General features: G+C 40.6%; 2 protein-coding genes across 2 annotated transcripts; one reads left to right on the forward strand and one right to left on the reverse strand.

Annotated features, from left to right (window-relative positions):
* Positions 1-1,861: 1,861 nt before the first annotated feature.
* ints15 (integrator complex subunit 15) lies at positions 1,862-8,755 on the reverse strand. The gene is made up of 8 exons (XM_080033670.1): positions 8,660-8,755; positions 7,802-8,002; positions 6,925-7,146; positions 6,398-6,563; positions 5,606-5,880; positions 4,773-5,004; positions 4,324-4,363; positions 1,862-2,362 (listed from the first exon to the last, which is right to left on the reverse strand). The coding sequence occupies exons 2-8, from the start codon at positions 7,994-7,996 to the stop codon at positions 2,074-2,076; spliced, it is 1,419 nt and encodes a 472-aa protein (XP_079889796.1). The 5' UTR covers positions 7,997-8,002; positions 8,660-8,755; the 3' UTR covers positions 1,862-2,073.
* A 1,148-nt stretch (positions 8,756-9,903) lies between these two features.
* rgs11 (regulator of G protein signaling 11) lies at positions 9,904-20,811 on the forward strand (the record flags this gene model as incomplete). Its single annotated transcript, XM_080034244.1, has 17 exons — positions 9,904-9,966; positions 10,345-10,441; positions 13,100-13,150; positions 14,241-14,347; positions 14,600-14,651; positions 14,980-15,038; positions 15,280-15,356; positions 15,498-15,579; positions 17,260-17,328; positions 17,785-17,808; positions 17,933-17,994; positions 18,466-18,579; positions 18,723-18,838; positions 19,491-19,578; positions 19,669-19,807; positions 20,492-20,574; positions 20,673-20,811. The coding sequence occupies 17 exons, from the start codon at positions 9,904-9,906 to the stop codon at positions 20,809-20,811; spliced, it is 1,422 nt and encodes a 473-aa protein (XP_079890370.1).
* Positions 20,812-21,124: the final 313 nt, after the last annotated feature.

Genomic DNA, 21,124 nt, shown 5'->3' on the forward strand with positions numbered 1-21,124 from the left:
TTTCGCATTATGTTATTTTAAGAGTGAATTCGTTTTTGTGTTTGACACTTGAAGCATAAAACCTCACTCTGACATTACATCGGAAGAATGCCCAAGCAAAGCAGATGGTCTTGGCTAATGACTGACATGGTTCAATTCAGAGCAACACCAAATTACTGTAAAGTTCCCCAATCTGGTTTATGGTTAGCTTGAAAAAAGGGCTTCTTTGTAAATCAGAGTTGGTGTTCGTCCTTGGGTGGGTTTTTTCTCTACAGGAAACCACGGTTCTGCAGCTGCTGAGACAGACACTGCCAACCGTGACACACACTAGGCCCACCTCAAAACCAAGATTTCTTCTTAAACCCATTTAAGAGCTGCTCTTGACTTATGCCTGTATATAACCATGCACAAAATAAACCAGCATTTTTGTTTTGTTTGTGTCAAAGTACAATTGAAAAACAAATTCGATCTTGGCTACCATATAAGGTTTTAAGTTCCTGTCATTTTGAGGGGATTTTGACACCAGTCTACAGGGTGGGTAAGCCTGGTCATGGCCGAGTTTGCACCTGTATGATTTCTATGACACACACACACGTACACACACACATACACACATTCACACTCTCTTTCTTCGATCCCGCCTTTTTCACTCAAATATTATCTGGTTACACCTTCCGCCTGCCTAACAGTAATGCATCTCTGACACAAAACAGATATCATTATCACTGTCCCACCCATGAGCTCCGTGGGGGTGGGGTGGGGGGTGGACCCAAAGACAGCACAAGGTGCAGTCAGCCGGGCCCAGCACCCACTGGAGAGAGACAATGACAAGTGACAGCTGGAATCCAAGTCTCTGCCACAAGCAGACGCTCTCGTTTGAGCCCATGTGTGACTTGACGCCTTTGCTCACTTGTTCCAGGATGTCTCAAAGACTCAAAGACAATGCGGCTGCACCATTGTGAGACATTTCAGTTAAAAATAGATAAGGAAGTAGTGACTGCTTATTATGGTAGGGATGGAGCACACAAAAGCATCTCTCAGTGTGTTCATTTCCTCCTCGGCAAGTGCAGAGCATGCATCCTAGTATAGATGATATGAGGTTAAAGTTTTTTTTTTAAATAGAGAAATAAAGGAAATAGGTCTTTGAGATTCCCAAAACCCAACTGCCAACATTCTTTCTCCTAATGACAACTTCTTCTAAACCTTGATGTACTCAAATGTTGAAGTGAAAAACAGCCATCACTGAGGCCGTGCACAGACCATGGATGATGCAATTGTCATCCCAGATGAGGGCAGCCGGGGTCCATGGGTGGGTTGAACATCTTCAATTGGTTGTTGGTGAGCTGCAGACGGTCGATATGCTATCTGTTGACTAACAGGGCCGAGTGTCTGCGCACAGGGCTTGGCTCCAAAAGACTGACATCTTTTGGTTACGAAATGACACCCGTTGGTTCCAGGACAGAGGTGAACGGTTAGATATTTGTGCCTTTTGTGCTCACATGAGTCAGGAAGCCTCTGGGAGTGTGTATTCACTATATTTTCCTATTCAAAAGCAAGAACCCTTTTCTGAGTCTGATTAAAACAAGCAATTTCGTTTATTCCACAGATTATGATGCTGTTTCTACATTATACTTTCCAACATTTTAAGAGCTTTTAAACTTGCACCATATGGTAAAAATAGAGTCCAACACACACAATTTGAATAGGGTGTAATTTAAGCCTACGGCAGCGTTCTTTTTCTATGCCATCTTGTACTTTTCAATAATTCAAATAAAGCCCTGAAATATGTATTTGACCTGAGAGAGCTGATGTAGTGTATTTGCAGCTGGGAGTAGGACAACAGTGACCACAAGTGGCTGTTATGAACAACTACACACAAGACTGAGGTAAAAAAATATTTATTGGACAAACATGTTAGCCTCATTTTTAGCAAAAGCAAATCAGCCTATTAACATCATAATACATCTCACACACAAATGTATTCAAGCAAGTCAACCCTCATTACCCAGCATCCACACATATGCATACATACAAAGGTCATACATACATAAACACACAACTTCCCATCTCCATAGACGCTACACATTATTTCTGTTAGTGGCTGGGTCGGTAGGGGAATGGCACACCTGCCATGAAAGGCTGAGCGGGGTACTGAGGGTGAGAGGAGGGATGGGAGGCTAGAGGTGTGTGTGTAGGGTGTGTAGGGTGTGTAGGGTGTATTGGGTGTGTAGGGTGTGTTGGGTGTGTAGGGTGTGTAGGGTGTGTTGGGTGTGTGGGGTGTACGGCAATGGGGGAGTGAGCCGCATGAGGGCTGAAGGCCAGTGGAGGGGTGTGGATATTGGTGTAGTACATGACTGGGCCTGACAACACCAACTGGAGCAAACTGGCGAGAGAGAGAGAGAGAGAGAGAGAGAGAGAGAGAGAGAGAGAGAGAGAGAGAGAGAGAGAGAGAGAGAGAGAGAGAGAGTGAGACAGTGAGAGTGAGAGAGATAAGAAAATGTTTAGATGGAAAAGTTTTCATTCAAGTAATTTTTTTAAACTTATTTACCACAAAAAGATTCAAATAGGGATGGCTTTGTCAGTGAGGGCTGCATATGCTTGGATTACTTTGGAAATTTTACATTTTCCGCCTTCAAAATTGGATTTGTTTTCTAGAACACACTAATATATATAAATACAGTTATCCAGAATTATTTTCTTTACGGTGATAAATCATGAAGAAAAGTATGTGTGTGTGGAATTAACATGACTGTTTCTGGCTCTTTGGTTGCTAAATGTAACAGATAGTTATTAAACATTCGGCTGAGAAGATAGCAGTATCTTATAAGGAAAAGTAGTCTGAAATGGTAAAAAAACGGTATTGCTCTTTATTTCCCAATTTAAATTACAGGAATTTAATCTGTAATTGAAATTAAATTAGAGTACTTTTCAACTAAATTGTGTGCTCTACACAGTTTAACCCTGCACATAATGTAGAACCAAGGCACAAGAAGAAGTATGCTCTTCACATGAACATATTGTTAATTATCACAGACATTCTCTACAGTATAATGTAGACAGATAACTAGGGGTGTGCGGAGACGTCATTATCTGTATCTGTATCTGTTCAGCCAACAAAATTATCTGTATCTGTATCTGTATCTGTATCCGGATACACAACAAGAAGTGGGCGTGGCGTATACCGGAAGTTTCTTTTACATTAGCCTACATTAAAGGAAGTCACACCTAAATTGATTTTCTAAACTAATATTCATTGTCAATGCAATTGTTGTCCCTTCAAAGCATCACATTGATGTAATGTTGACATATAAGTCAAAAAGTCAGATATATTTCTACCTTTTCATCTCTCTCTTCTTTGTTCTCAGAATACAAAGAAATTCAGGGAACGAAAATATTGATAAATAACAGCCCAAATATGTGCATAGGCTACTCACTGTTAGTAAATGAGGGCCAGTGTTTTACTTTTAACTTAACTAAGGTCTCCCTTTAACTGGGGGAAATACAGCTGTATTTCATGATTATTTTTATCTCTATCTCTCCCCCTCCCTCTTTTTTTACATTTGTTTTACTAAACTAAGGTTTAGGAACAATCTGTATCAACGTGCCAATCTCATAAACCCTAAATAATATTTTAGCCTTTCCACAAAGCCACGTGATTTTAATGTGTCAAGTTTGCAGTTTCCGATTTTATTGTATAGGTCCTGAAGTAGGCCTAGGCGTCTACGCACTGATTGACAGCTGAAAAAGTACAGGTCCTAAGCATCAGTTTGATGGAAACGTTGTGGTGTTTGAAAGAGTTTAAGCAGTAGGCCTAGTGAATGTAAATACATCGGGGAAGGGCTGACGGTTCGTCTCTTCTCCGCCACGGCAGCGGGTTACGAGGAAACTCAAATAAAAACGGCAGCGAATGCGACCGGTAGAACCCTCTATTCAAGGAAAAGGGCGAACGCGCTGCGTTTATCAGTGGATAAAAAGAGAGAGACCGCGGGTCACGGGACGCGCCCGGTCCTCTCATGTCCACCGCAGGACAGCTGTTAGTGTCATTCTACCTGTTGTGTCATTGAGGCGGAACGCACTGCGTCAATTAGGCGCATAATAAAAATTAAAAAAAATCCCCGAATAATAACGGGACTATTCGGAAATTATCTGTATCCGTATCTAACTCATTATCTGTGCTTATCCGAATACATATTCGGATTCGGGCTCATCTCTACAGATAACCATTCAGCTGATGCTGTTCTTGTCATATTTGTCCTAATCAATACGATAAAGCTGAAGCTGAACCCAAGTAACCAGAGGAAAATGGTACAAACTAAACGGGCAATGAGCAGTAATGGTTCTTACTTGTTGTGTGGGAGGCGGGAACAGATGGCTCTCAGGTCATCTGTAGAGACAAGGCAGAATGGAGTAAGTGCTCATCACCGCATTATGAGGAGAACATGCATATGACAAGCGATAAAAACAACTCATCAGTTAGTCGTTTGGTCTTTGGTCAATGCTCTAATCTGTAGTGTTTCACACATTGTTGCTCTGCAGGTATAACAAAGAGGATGGGTATGTTGTAGAAGGTTAATGTAAAAGATGATTGTCAAAAAGCCAATATAAAGTCATAAAAACTCATCATCTATTGATAAAAAGGCATTATAAAGTCATAAGACATGCGTCGCACACTGAATATCTGTAATATGAGTTAATTTCCAATCTGAGCCCTAACATTACAGCTACTTGACGACCTAACTATGAATAGAAAGGAAGTTCCTAAAACATGTAATAAATGTAATTAATCTGCTCACCTCTGGAGCAGAGCAGAGCTCCGTTGGCCATGGCCACCTGCAGTGCTTGTGCCAACCGGTCCAGGGTCAGCTGAGACAGTGTCTGTGTGTCTTTGGCTTGTGTGTGTTTGTCGGCCTGGTCCAACAGCCTGGACAGATCTGAGGTCAGCGAGGCCAGGGACTCCATATGGAGCAGTGCCAGGCGACCGAAAAGCCCCTTCTCCTTAAGTATGTTCGGCAAAAGCATGAAGACCTGAATGTGGCAGGAGATAGACAAAGGCATGGGAAAACGGCTTGATTGATCCTCAAAAAGTGTGTTGGAGATGTTTTGCATACTACATCTTCTATCACTGTATAAGTCATTTTATAACATGGAGAAAATCACAATATAGAATTTTTTCTTTAAATTCAATTAACTTATGGCTTAAAATAACCATACTGTACTTTCATCACATTTTTTAAAATCTTTTATTGCTTGTTTGTTGCTTTTAAAATAAATGTATCAGCGAAAGAACGAGACAGTGTGCGGGACTTTTTCCTTTAGTTATACAGCACCTTCGTCTGACGCACCTGTCGTCTACTCAGGCGTGCAGAGATCTTTTTCACAGCATCACACACATTTGTATTTTAGAGTATATCATATATCATTTAAAAATAAACTATTTGGCAAATATCTGGTAATCAGTTAACTCTAGCTTCAACACGTATACATTTTTCCAAGTTTGACCTGAAAATATTGTCTTTTTTGGCCAAATCTCTAACAGAAGATATATTTCTATTGTCGGATAGCATATACTGTCATACTGCCTAGGCGCCCAACCCTACTGCAGATGTATCGAAAACACAGCACCCACCTGTAGGACACTGAGATGGAGACCAGAGAAAAGAGGCCCCACCTCTGGCTCACTCTCAGTGTTACCATTGGTTAAAGCCTGCTTCTTGTCTCTCCTGTAGGCCAGCGGTGCTTTGACACACCAGCGCACCAGACCGCCCAATGGTGTGAGGTCAAGCAAGCTGATTGGCTGGTTGCCAGAGTGCGTGTTCAGGAAGTTGATCAGGACTAGACGAGGGTCGTCTTGGATCCACGACACAATCATCTGGAGGAGTTCTAAAGGAGGGGTGAGCTCCTCTGAAAACACACACACACAAAATACATTTTCTAAATATTCCAGAGTATTTTCATTTACAGCCATTTGAAGATGGAGTCAGCGATTCTGGAGAATGCTTGTTGTCAATATTTTATTTTGTCAAAATCAGGGAATATCTCCTCACGATCCGCTATTTGTTGTACATACTGGGTATGCGCTCAAAGTGTTATCAAACAGCCTAGGCTCTGTTAACAGGAATGTTACTAACTACGGTTGGCCTCTTTGTTTGCATACCAGTTTACAGAGCCTAAGCTGTGTATTCACACAAGATGTTTTCAGCACACACACAGCACGGACAGGTAGCGGATCATGAGGAGATATTCACTGATATTTGACAAAAAGTGATTTTGACAACAAGCGTTCGCCAGAATCACTGACTCCACCTTCTACAAGAACCTGATGACATAATGCATTCCTTCTGCCCGGGGTCAAATCCCACTCTATGGAGGTCCCAGTGTTTAGGTGTTCTTCTACTTATGTGTTATCCCAGCACAGTACCTGAGGTGAGGCCATAGAGGGTGGTGACAGCAGTGATGAACTGGCAGCAGAAGCGTGGGCTGGCGCTGTGGATGTTCTGCAGGGTGGGCACAGAGCCTGGCACCAGGCTACAGTAGTCGTCTACCAGCACCTGAGCCAGGCGCACACAGTACACACTGTGGGTTCTCTGTAGGACACACACACAAACAGAGGCATATGTATATACAGAAGAGTATCAGGGCCGCGGAGAAGGATAAAAAGAAGAGGAGGACCTTTTTTTTCTTTATGCACTTCAAGAATAAAATTGAATGTCGAGAATAAATACGAAATACAATGTAACGACGAGAATAAACTCGACAATTGAACTGTGGTCAGTTGGAAATAGTTTTTGCTTTACTAACTCTTAAACACATAGAGAGAAGCACTAGGTAGCGCAAACACATCACACACTGAAGAACTGAATAGAAAGAAAATAGAAAAAAGGACACTCCAGACCCAGATTTGAATGCACATTGAAGTATGTGAGCGTGTCTGAAGTGAACCCTCACCTGTAACCAGGTAGCAGCACATTCCAAGATAGGAACCCTGCCTACGGCGATCGCCATGGAGACCAGCTTGCCCAACAGTGCCATGCGACTTTCGTCCGCCTGGTTGCCTTGGAGACTGAAGAGGGCCGAGAACATGAGCTGACGGACAGTGTCACGGCTCTGCTCCTGGAAACAGCTGCACATGATCTCCAACAGCTGGAGCTCCTGGAGGGCGCTCATCCTCTGGACAGAAGAACATAGACCATGTATGGGCTGCCACATTTAAAGGAATAGTACAACATTTCAAAATGTTAGCTCTTGCCTCAATATCCGGCTCAAGAAAAGGCGAAAGAAACCATTCCTGAAAAATGGAAGGAAACCAGGAAGCCACATTGTGGCTCAAACAAGAATCCTCTTTGACTCTGGACACTTCCTTCTGCTATTTTGAGCCCCCAAAAAAATCTATACATCTTTTTTATTTTTTCATTTTTACAAACATAAATCTATACGGGTCAGTTTTGACCCCAATAATAGCAATAAAAACACATCATTTATTCTAGAAAGTGTGTTCTAATATGAGTCTACTATAATCAGATAACATATGAACCGATTGTCCTCTCTATAGGAGACACAATGATTGAACTGAATTTTTATTTAAATTGAAAACAGGTGGTATATTTCAAGATAAAAGAAAACACAAATTTAATTTAAAACAATGTGTGCATGCATGGATATGATACGTTAGTTATGAGGTGAAAAACAATACTGGATGAGAATCATTGTTTTTCGTATTTGTATTTTGGGCAATGTTAAATCATGGGTAAAATTTGACCCACTAACACTAAAGGTGTGTGCAACTTTCTAACATATAAGAAGGGTGTAGCGTTTTGAGCCTCACCCTAGCTGGGGTGTTTCTGTCCTTAGGCGCGTGCAGGATGAACTCCTCCACCAGCTCCAGGGTTTTGGTGTCGACCTGAGGAGGCTGCCGGCCCGACTGCACCAGGTTACAGATGTAGATGTCCAGGTGATACAGCAGCTCCTTGGCTGCACTCAGCACATCGCGAGGCAGCAACGACTGACGAATGTCACCCATCACCACCTCATCCAAACAGACAGCCATGTAGATTACAAGTTAAATGTGTTGTTGGAGATTCAATGTTGACATGTTGGTAATTTTTTTTTGTATCAAAATAGATGATTAGACCTTTATTTATAAACGATTCATGATTTATTGAAATGATGCATTATTTGGTTTGATATAAATTATGTATGAATTCACTGTGATTTTGAACATTCAATCTACACAACAGGGGCATGAGGTTGACGTCTTGACTTCACAGAGTCTTGTAGTTGATCTAATCTTCAGTTATGTGTCTTATGCTACAGAGAAATACTATGAGAAAGTAAACACAACAATGCACTGACCCCCAGCCTGTGTTTACTTATACATACACGAAAGAAAGAAAAACGAATGAACACCAATAGAACAGTTGTATTACAAAGTCCACTTGTCACGTTGCCTTTCTATACATCAGAGATGTAGTAACTATAAATTCATAGATGTAGCTCCACAATTTGCAAACTGAGCTGCCCCTCATTGAGGACGCTCTCCTCCATCCTGCTACAGCTAGGTTAGGGTTAGAAGTGTTAGCTAAATGAAAACGACTGTTAACTATTGCACGGCGATTCTCACGTGCGTTAATCATCCTCGGGGCAACCTTTTTAAGTTGATACGCGTCTTTAGTTAAGCTCTTACCTCTTCAGTAGAGCTCTTTACCCAATAAATTAGCCGATTATGAGACTTGCGAATGGTCTCAAAACGACGACGGAACTACTTCCTGCCACTACGGAGGCCTGCGTGGATTAAAATACAGCCGTTGACTTTGTCAATGGAATGGTGCATGTGCTGCTTCGCAAATGTCAACAAAGACCCGGTAACATTCCAGTTATCAAGAACTTCTACAAGCGGCAAATTAAATGGATTTATTTTAAATGGCTGTAAATTATTTGACCAACATTTAGTGTAAGGTTATTCAATATAAAATAAAAGACATTTTGTTATCTCAAACAGAATCGCATAAAAGGAAAACAATAGCTTATTATAAAACAGCCTAGGCCCTATGTTTATACCCTTCTCGTGGGCTAGAGGTATTTTTAGAATGTTTTAGCTAAAATAAACGGACTTTTTCGAAATAAAAAAACTTTTCAAATAGACTTTTTTCTTATTATCTCACAATTAGCCTATTAAATGAAAACGATTGTTGTTTCAATGTGTCATGGGCTAGACTATTGTAAATGATCTTAGCCTATTTTAACAAATAAAGAGCTACATTTGTCAAAATGACGACTGTTTTCCTATGTCATACAATATTATAGGAAAAACACAGCTATGTTATTATTTATAGTCCGACATACAGTATTGTGTTGCAGTTATAGGCATAGATAAAATATTCTTCAAAAACTAGTTGGATTATAAAAATCCAAGTAGCTATAGGCCTATTTAGGTGAACACTAAATATAGCTATAAGAACCAAATCGTGTAGGCCTATAGGCTATGTGATGCTGAACGTGCCTATCCGACAGGCCATTAACGGATTAGATTTTACATGTTATTGGGTCATGTTCCTGTGTATTTCTCTGTTCCTTTTTACCATGTCACATAATGCCAATTTTTAGTGGGAGTTTGTATCATTCTGTTACATTTTTGAGAACCTGAATATATTTTATAGTGTAGGCATAGCCTACCAATAGCCTATATCAGTGACAGAGACACAAACACGTAGCAAACTGCTGTTTTTGCTTCTGCACGGACACTAGTAGGCTATATATCATATTGAAAATCACTTTACTGTAATCCCTTCTAATCTACACAGGGGCGCGCCCGGCATTGGAAAAAAAGAGGAAATAGCGGGGCATGCTCTGCGCGCGCTCCCGGTAGGTAGGCTGCACTTCGGTCTTGCACTTTACCGTCCCGTCGAATGATTCCAAGCAGCCCGCAGGATGACCATCAACACTTTGGCTAAAGGAGGCTGGCATCGGGAGCAAATGGCATCCTTTCGAAAGGTAATACTTTATTATTAGATCTCCTATGGATTGCATTTATAATATGACATTATATGAGACATATCTACTGTAGATGAAACCCTGTATCCAAAAGGCTAAGCAATAAGGATAAACAAGATTTAAAGTAATTTATGAAATGTTTGAACATTTTAATAGGTGTTTTCTTTCTGACTTATTAGGATTTAGTATTTTGACTGTTTTTCTATAATGTGTGTGTCTGCATGTGTGTTTGTGCATCCCTGCGTGTGTGTGTGTTTGTGTGCGTGTGTGTGTGTGTGTGTGTGTGTGTGTGTGTGTGTGTGTGTGTGTGTGTGTGTGTGTGTGTGTGTGTGTGTGTGTGTGTGTGTGTGTGTGTGTGTGTGTGTGTGTTCCTGACAGATGGAGAAAGTGATTGTGGCCATGCAGGACCCTGACATGGGCATGAAGATGAGAAACCAGAGACTCCTCATCACTATCATTCCACATGCGATGACAGGTCAGTGTGTGTGTGTGTGTGTGTGTGTGTGTGTGTGTATGTCATGTGTGCGTGTGTAGTATGCCCCTTTACGTCAGTGTGCATCAGCATCGGGGCCATGCACATTGCAGCCTGTGTTTTTTTGTCCCAGCGCTCATGCATAATGCAGCAAGGCAAGGCAAGTTTATTTATATAGCACAATTCAGACACAAGGCCACTCAAAGTGCTTTACAGGGGCAAAATTAGAATACATAAAATACATTATAAAACATTTAAAAGCGAATAAAAGAAGTAAATATAATGAAAATTGCAAGTTAAAAAGGAAACAAAAAAGTCTTCAGACTCGATTTAAAAGAACTGAGAGTTGCAGCAGACCTCAAGTTCTCTGGGAGTTTGTTCCAGATTGTTGTTGCATAAAAACTAAAAGCTGCTTCTCCTCGTTTAGTCCTAACTCTAGGGACTGTAAGTAGACCTGTCCCAGACGACCTAAGGGCTCTGGACGGTTCATAACTTATCAGCATATCAGTAATGTATTTTGGCCCTAAACCATTTAGTGCTTTATAAACCAACATCAGAATTTTGAAATCAATTCTTTGAGTGACTGGAAGCCAATGTAAAGACCTCAGAACTGGGGTAATGTGATCCACCTTTTTGGTCCTAGTGAGGACTCGAGCAGCAGCGTTCTGAATTAGCTGAAGCTGTCTGATTGATTTTTTTGGAAGGCCAGCAAGGACACTGTTACAGTAGTCAAGTCTACTAAAGAGGACAAGTTTTTCTAAATCTTGCTGAGACATAAGCCCTTTAATTCTTGATATGTTTTTTAGGTGGTAGTAGGCTGATTTATTGATTGATTTGATGTGTTTCTTGATATTCAAGTCGGAGTCTACAACAACACCAAGATTTCTGGCTTGGGGTGTAGTTTCTAACATAATGGATGTAAGCTGTGCGCTGACTTTTAATTGTTCATCTTTGGCACCAAAGACAATTACTTCAGTTTTATCGTTGTTTAATTGAAGGAAATTTTGGCACATCCAATCATTGATTTGTTCAATGCACTTACTCAGTGCCTGTATTGGACTGTAGTCTCCTGGTGATATGGTTATGTAAATTTGTGTGTCGTCTGCATTATGGTAGCATAATTTGTTCTTATTCATAATCTGAGCTAGTGGGAGCATGTAGATGTTAAATAGAAGAGGGCCAAGAATGGAACCTTGGGGGACCCCGCATGTAATATTTGTCCGCTCAGATGTGAAATTGCCTATTGACACATAGTAGTCTCTATCCTTTAAGTAGGATTCAAACCAGCTTAGTACAATTCCCGAAAGTCCAACCCAGTTTGCTAGTCGATCTAGTAATATGCTGTGGTCAACTGTGTCAAAAGCGGCACTGAGATCCAGTAAAACTAAGACTTTTGCCACTGTCTGTGTTTAAATGGATGTCATTGAGGACCTTAACCAGAGCAGTCTCAGTACTGTGGTGTTGTCGAAATCCTGACTGGAAGACATCAAAGCAGTTATTCATTGATAAGTAGTTATTTAGCTGTTGATAAACAGCTTTTTCAATGATTTTACTTAAAAATGGTAGGTTAGATATGGGCCTATAATTTTTCATGAGTGATGTATCTAGATTGTTCTTTTTTAAGAGTGGCTTGATGACTGCTGTTTTCAGGGCCTGTGGGAATACACCTGTCTGAAGGGACATATTGACAATTTGTAGAACATCTGAGGCCATACAGCTAAAAACAGTTTTAAAGAAGCCTGTGGGCAGAATGTCAAGGCAACAGGATGAGGAGTTCAGGTGTTGTATAATGTCCTCCAGGTTTTTGTGGTTTATAAGATAAAATTCTGTCATTGCATTTGAATTGATTTTAAGAGGGAACACATATGTTGAACTTGGTATTGATGCAGTGACAGCTTGTCTAATTTTGTGAATTTTCTCAGTAAAGAAGGAGGCAAATTCATTGCAGGCCCTCGTGGAAAGATGCTCAGACGCTACTGGCACAGGAGGGTTTGTTAATCTGTCGACAGTAGCAAACAGGGCACGTGCATTGTTGTTGTTTTTGGTGATGATGTCAGAAAAGAAAGAATGCCTTGCATTTCTCAGTTCTGAGTTAAACGTGCACAGTTTCTCTTTGAAGATGTCATAATGAACCTGGAGATTTGTTTTTCGCCACCTGCGTTCTGCTTTACGGCACTCTCTTCTTTCTATTCTGACCTGCGGGGCATTTCTCCAAGGAGATCTTTTCTTACCAGAGACAACCTTCATCTTAGTGGGCGCAATAGCATCTATAACACTTGTAAGTTTGCCGTTAAAGTTGTCTAAGAGCTCCTTAACTGAGTTACAGGGGAGGGGTGGTATCGAAGAAAATGCTTGAATGAATGTTTCACTGGTATTTTCTGTAATATACCGCTTTTTGATTACTTTTGACTGATCAATTGTGTGAACAGACATTGTACTCTCAAAAAATAAACAGGAATGGTCCGTGAGGGGACCCATATCTGCCACTGTTATGTCTGAAATGTTCATTCCTCTGGAAATGATAAGGTCCAGCGTGTGCCCTTTGTTATGAGTTGGTTTGTCAACATGCTGATTTAGTCAGCGGTGAATTTGGGAGAGTAGGGTAAGGAAGTTTCACCTTTTTTCTTTTCTTTTTCCTTCCTGTGGCTTTCTTTTTATCAGGCCGTGATATAATTGACTGGTTGATCAAGAAATACATCATCAGCGAGGAGGGTAAGTACCTGTATTGATACATGAGTGTGTGTGTGTGTGTGTGTGTGTACTTGTGATAAAGAGAGAGGATTTGCTGTGATTCTCTGTTTAAGTGTGACTGGCTTGTTGTGTGTCGTTGCTAGTGTGTTGCCAGGATGTGGTGTTTTCTTGCAAGCTTACGTGTTAGTTGTGTGGTGTGTGTGTGTGTGTGTGTGTGCGTTATGTGTGTGCGTTTATGTGTGTGTGTTGTAGGGGTTGCACTTTCCAGTAAACAGGAATCCTCTAGTGAGCCCCAGAGGATCCAAGTTTGATTAACTCAGCTGATGACCTGGGTTTGATTAGCAAACCCCCTGTGGAGGTGTCCACCTCAGGAGACCTTGCCGTACCTAGTCTAAATTAGGGGTTGGAAAAGAAAAGTAGTCTCCCGCTCCCTTTGGCCTTAGAGCAGAGTACAGCAGGGGGGAGGAGGGGAGTAATTGAGAAAGAGAGCGTGGTACTGGCTGTTTAAAATGCATGGCACAGCCTATTTTTGGGAAGCTGACAGTGGTAAAAGTAGGGCTCGTTAACACACAAGGAGAGGCCGGAAATTGATGATGCGTTTCTTCCCCCGAACGAACAAAAGCCTTCATTTGAGAGAGATTGCTGACAGGGTGCAGTTGTTCAATAGAAAGAATGTGAGAAATGATGCAGACAATATTTAATACGTTATTTTATTAATTATCAAAACATTGTTATTTATTTTCTAGACTCAGTTTGTTCAGTTTTGAAAGCTCTATCCTTAATACAAATTAATAGCTCATTCATGTGCTGACAAGAATGATACAGAGTGATAAATGAAGTCTCTGGTGATGTACATTATTATCTCTAACTTCTTGTATGTATACATACGCCCATTATACAAACAGTAAGGACCCAATCAGATCGCTTGATTTAAGCTACCCGTTTTATAATGTGTCATATACCACTAAATGCCAATGTGTCCTCTGAATATACATCAAAAACATATACGGAGCCTTTAACGATTAAAAAAAGCCAAATCATGATCACTTAAAGAAACCGAAACTGAGACAGCCAAGTGAGTGATAAGTTTCTTTGCTGTGGTGTTGGACAGAGGCGATGCACACCGGTGGCATGCTGGTGAAATACGGCTACATTTACCCCCTCAAGGAGCCCAGAGCTCTTGTGTTGAGGCCTGATGAGTCGCCATACCGCTTCCAGGTAAACCGATCATCCTTAATGCAGTATGTTTCATTCCACAGTCCCTCCCTTTCAGTTTAAACCCTTCACCACTTTTTACTCAACCGCCTCCACCACAGTCTATCATCTCTCTTTCTCTCTCTCTCTCTCACTCCATTAACCCACTTCCCGATGATTCGCCATCCATCTGCCACTGTCTGCTATTTTTTCGACACCCACTCCACTTTCAATCTCTTATCAGAAATGTCTCATATTGTCCCTTTTGTATCTCAGACTCCTTACTTCTGGACCAGTACCCGGTGGCCTGCTTCGGAGCTGGACTACGGTAAAGCCACGCCAAAACCAAAGTGATGGCTAAGAACCCCCCCTCTTACCCATCAGTTCTGTTGAAGGGAAATGATACGCATCATCAAGCACAAGTGAAACCCCTATACCATATTTAATTGGCAGATGCAAAACAATTGCTTGCACCCATAATCCATTTATAAAACTAATAGCCAATAAGTCTAATCCAAAATGATTCCACTTGACGTCTCATAGGAGTCATGGCAAGAAATGACTGGAGCTTTGGATGAAACAATCAGTGCACAACTCTTTAAACCTCTGTTTTTAATGCTTTCTGTAGTGGTCTTTACTGTTTAACTTTTTTCCAGCTATCTATTTGGCCAAAAAGAATATACGAAAACAAGGACAACTGATGGAATATGAAAAGGTGAGGGAAGTGTGTGTCAATGTGTGTGTAAATAACAAAGACAATGTGTGTGTGTGTGTGTGTGTGTGTGTGTGTGTGTGTGTGTGTGTGTGTGTGTGTGTGTGTGTGTGTGTGTGTGTGTGTGTATTATGAATCATGCAGCACTTAGTCTATGTTAAAAGGCCTACGTGATAATTACTTTACTATCAATTCTTCTGCTCTTTTTTTCTTTTCTTTTTCTTCTCTCCACTTCCTTTTTCAGGAGAGGTACAGTGTGTTGCACAAGAGGATCAACCACACCTGGGACTTTGTGGTGATGCAAGCCAAAGAGCAACTCAGGTACACTCACACACATACACACGCACCTGTGCTCTCACACACACACACACACACACACACACACACACACACACACACACACACACACACACACACACACACACACACACACACAAACTTACCGTATGATTTTCTGTTTAGAGCATCCAAACAGAGGCGGAAGGCTGACCGCATTGTTCTAGAATGTCAGGAACAGGCTTACTGGCTCATCAACAGACCCCCGGTACGTCCACTATTTTTGTTCTCCACTGTGTGTTGCATTAGTAGACTAACTACTACACTATGTGTAAAGTATAGTATATTGTGGTACACTTAAAGCTATAGTGTGTAACTTTTTGTCGCCCCATGAGTAAATCTGAGTAATTACAACAACACTGTCGGCACATCCACATGAGGTAAACCTTTGGTGATCGCGCATGGATTTTATATCTTCTGCTGTACGTCCAGGTTTTTTCTTATCCGAAGAATCAACAGCAACATTTCGTGGGCACTCCTTGGGATTTTTCTGAGCTCCCGCACCAGTGTTGGGGGGCGTCACCAGATTGTAAACACTGCCCTACTGAGAAATACAGAGAGAGGGGTTTGTGGAGCTGATAGGCTTGTTCAACTTTGTGTCAACTCATTCTACAATGGCTTGAATGTAACCGACGTTCATTTATATGAAAAAGTTACAAACTATAGCTTCAAGTGTTCTCTAATGTGTTGGATTAGAATATATACCATTCTACTATAGTGTTGTCTTCTACACTATGGTGTTTGTACTGTGTTGAAAAATCTATTTACTTGTCTATACTATACTATGCATACTATCATATTCTGCATTATAGTGTAGTATTCTGTGTTAGATTAGAATATACTATACTATACTATACTATACCATACTATACTATACTATACTATACTATACTATACTATACCATACTATACTATACTATACTATACTATACTATACTATACTATACTATACTATACTATACTATACTATACTATACTATACTATACTATACTATACCATACCATACCATACCATACTATACTATACTATACTATACTATACTATACTATACTATACTATACTATACTATACTATACTATACTATACCATACCATACTATACTATACTATACTATACTATACTATACTATACTATACTATACTATACTATACTATACTATACTATACTATACCATACCATACTATACTATACTATACTATACTATACTATACTATACTATACTATACTATACTATACTGTACTGTACTGTACTGTACTGTAGTTTATCATGCTACACAACTGTAGAAACATGTATTACAGTATTTAAAACAGTCCTTGGTTCCACTAAAGTTCACTCTCTTGTCCCTTCTGCCTCCTACTGTACATGAAATATTTAACCTATCTGGTAAAAGCCTTGAAACCGACCACTGGGGCAACAGAGAGAGATGGCGAGGCAGAGAAACAGAGGGAAAGAAAAAGATTAATCATCGTATGTCACTTTCTTTATGTTGCCTATCCAGTGGCTTGCACGAATGGAAGGAGGAAAGGGATGATGGGAAGTGTAGAAGTACTGTGGGGGAGTGGCGGGGGGAAGAATGGGACAAGGGTTTGGAGGAGGGACTCCATCTTGTCTTGCCCTAATGAATTAAGGACGAGGACATGGAGCAAAAGAAAGAAATCTGAGAATAAAAGTCAGAGCTAGTGGAGTGGAAAGCTCACGGAGGGATAAGTGCTCTCTGACACACATACTCTCATATATCAGAAAGAGAGAGAGAGACACACACACACACACACACACACACACACACACACACACACACACACACACACAAACACCCACAAGCTCAATGAAAAATCGACTATGCTTAGTTATAGGTTTGTTAATGTCAATTTTTGTATTTTTTTCAGTCTGGGGCGTATAATGTGCTAGACAGGGGTCTGGAAAAACCAAATAACTTCGGCACACGAGTGATAATGGTCAGTGACATCATCACATTTCATTACTTCCTGTTTTACTGTTTATTTCCCTGTGTGAAAATGTGATAACACGTTTGCTAATATATCTCCATGTTTAATTGCTTTCCCTCCTTTTCGCTGCTCGGCTTGTTTCAAAGTAAGTGTCAAAGGGATCAGAGTAATACTATGGACCGTTACAGCACACATGATGGCTGATTAGAAGAATTTATTGCATCCAATTTTGTCCATCTGTGATGATAATTAAATATATATTATGTTGTGACCTGTATTATTGTACATTCCTCATTCGTCAGAATATATATCCAGTTTTAATATTTAAAGCCATTTTTTGTAAGGGTGAACACATACAGACACAGCGGCCCCACAACGATTGTTATGACTGAAACATCCGTGTCTTTAATGCAGTCATTGTGTGACCTAAAGTGATAGCACTGTGTTTCTCTTTTACAGAATTAGAACAGTGAATACTACAAAAGTGAGGTAAACATCATGCATCATTTATACACCCTCACTTTAAGTACTTGGAGTGTACTGTACAGTATGTCATGGCTCACTTTATGTGTGTGTCTACATTTGTACGTGGGCTTTTTTCCGTTGTTTACAGATTGATTCCTGTAGAAGGGCCCTGGGAAGAAACCGTGTAAAGTCGTCCACCTGCCTGGAAGGGTGTGTGTCTGAGTTTGATCAATGCACATATGCACACAGGCACACACAGACACAGACACACACACACACACACACACACACACACACACACACACACACACACACACACACACACACACACACACACACACACACACACACACACACACACACACACACTAACATGCACATGTACACATGCACACAAGGACTAATGGACTTTGATGCTGCAAGAACTATACGTCTCTGGCACGCACACGCGCACACACACACATAAGGCTTAGTGCTCCCACTATAAGAGCCACTAATGGATTCTTTCAGAGGCAAGTTGGAATTAACTCTTATGATTTGCAGCACTAATACAATAATACTGTGTGTGTGTGTGTGTGTGTGTGTGTGTGTGTGTGTGTGTGTGTGTGTGTGTGTGTGTGTGTGTGTGTGTGTGTGTGTGTGTGTGTGTGTGTACCTCCGCTTTTGTGTGTGGACGTGTAGTTTTGTGAAATACAGCGAGCAGTACATGAACCACGATCCCATAATGCAAGGCTGCCTTCCCAGTAACCCCTGGATCTCGGATGACACCGCACACTGGACAATGAATGCAGAAGTGTGAGAGAATGCACACAGATACACATGCATTGTTAACAAATACAGGCCTCCATGGTAGACCTAAACAATTCATTCAGTTTGGCTCTTTTAGTTTTAGTTATCTTGTGTCATTGTGCACTTGTCTGTGTTGTTTCGGCGAGCAGGGTGACGACACCCACACGTTTGCGAGTGGAACGTTGGAGCTTCAGCTTCATGGAGCTTCTCAATGACACTATGGGGAGGCAGGAGTTCATGACCTACCTGGAGAAAGAGTTTAGTGGTAAGGAGGAGTGACAACAATGTCGGATTATAATCTAAATACATCAGATAAAACGTATAGTATACAATGACATAATAGTCCACACATTGTAAAAACACGCTTTGAAACACACAACATCCAAAGCTTTCTTTCCACTTTCTTATTTTTATCCTCAAGTAACTTCTTTTCTGATGTCAAAATCACAATTATGTCGTATAAATTGGCGATGGAACAATGCAAAATTAATAATTATTTATATGGTGAGGCTAATTACAAATGATATCAACATTTAATTGAGTGTTTCTCTTTTAAGCATTCAGAATTGCATCATCTTTCCTCATTACATTGACAAATCCCAGCGGTGAGAGAGGGAAGAGTTGAAGTAGTGGAAAAGAAGATTAAAATGATGACATGGTTAATTGAGAGAATAGAAAGAGTAGATAAGGAAGGATAGCAAGGAGAGAGATACGTCCAGGTAAGACTCACACTAGAGGAATGTTATGGACATGAGGCAGAAATGGGACTAGCGACATACTGTATAAAACATTGCTAATGGCCAAGGTTTTCCAAAGAGGCCAGCCATGCTATATAAAGTCTCTACTTGTGTCTCACTATGCTTGCATCATTGTTGTTTTATTCAAATGTCTACATATACCCATCATCTCTCTGCTAGGGGAGAACCTGGCTTTCTGGCAGGCATGTGAGGATATCAAGCATGGAGAAAATTCCAAGATCATAGAGAAAGTAGACGAGATCTACAAGTAAGCGCACAAGCCCACAATTATGAGAAAAATACATACCTCCATCTACCATCAGCTGACTGTCAATGAACTCTTTGGTTTGTAACTCAGAAATTTCCTGGCCCCTGGAGCTGCTCGTTGGGTCAACGTTGACAGTAAGACGATGGATAAAACTCTAAACGGGATCAGACAACCACATCGTTTTGTCATGGAGGACGCACAGATGCACATCTACTTTCTCATGAAGAAGGTTTGGCCTACGAAGCATTGTAGTTTGATACCTGAAACTACCAATGGTTTTTGTATGTTGTATCCCCTTGGCAACAAATCAATTATAGCTCACATTACAGCTAATTGTTTCCCAAATCATTTCGCTGTGTGACTATTTCCATGCATGCAATGGTTCCAATTCAATTCTATATGATAGAAAAATATTTGACTGACTTTTGATAATTATTTGACTTGTGTAACCATCAATCTATCAAGTCCACATTAAAAGTATTTCTAGGCAGACGTCTAAGGATTGCATTGCAGTGAACATGATTTAGTTCTCCAGAGGACAAGGATAGGTTTAACTGTGTCATCTGGGTTAAAACGATACCTTGCATTATAATTCTGGATTCTGTGGCCTAGAAGTAGCATGTACAGAAAGAAAAAACTGTGGATCTAGTAATGACCCCTGGGGAACTCCAAATTTGATTCTCAAAATTTTCAAAATTCCCATGAGAAACAAAAACATTGTCATGCATTAAGATAGAATCAAGCACATACTGTCTGCTCAAAATGAACATAGGTGTGGACTTTCTTTAGTTTAAAAAAAAAGTAAAATTATATCAGAAAAATGAAAATAGTAACTTTTAAATTAGTTTTAAGAACTTACTCATGTGGTAATGTTGTGTGATACCATTTTATTTGTGCTCATCTTTGCATATAGGACTCTTACCCAAGATATCTGAAGTCTGACCTATACAAGAACATGCTGGCAAAAGCCATTGTCCCACAGGAGACGAAGAAAAGGTACAATTTCACATTAATTATCTCGCTCACTTTTCTTTTACTTAAATGCCTTCATTCTCTAACATTACACTTTTTCCTCACTTTCTTTCCTCTCACAGTGTGTTCCCCTTCATGAGACGTCAGCGCCATGCTAGCCCCTCCCCCGCACAGGCTGTCGCCCAGGCGACGGAGGATGACGGACAGGCCAAGGGGGCCGGGCAAGCAGGTACCAACGCTGCAGCCGGCTCCAATGTCTGATGAAAAAAAGAAATCACCTTTGCATTGTCTCTATTGGTTGTCATATGAAGGACTTGGCCTCTGCTTTCTCTTTCAAGTCAAACTGTCAGCGCCGGGACATATTTTTTTTCAGCACGTTAGAGCTTCCTCTCAGAGCACCGGTGTTAATGCATACCTCAGCAACATTTCATCTTATTCCCAAAGCAGCAGCAGAGAAAAAGAGATTTTAGTACTAATGTTACAGCCTTTACTTCTGCAAGTGTCATCACCGTGCATCTACATCCCATCTCAGTCCAAAACGTCCATCGTATTGTTCTTCATACTGATTCCTAGT

This window comes from Ammodytes marinus, assembly GCF_949987685.1.
Source record: "Ammodytes marinus genome assembly, chromosome: 9".
In the NCBI taxonomy this organism is placed as follows: Eukaryota; Metazoa; Chordata; class Actinopteri; order Uranoscopiformes; family Ammodytidae; genus Ammodytes; species Ammodytes marinus.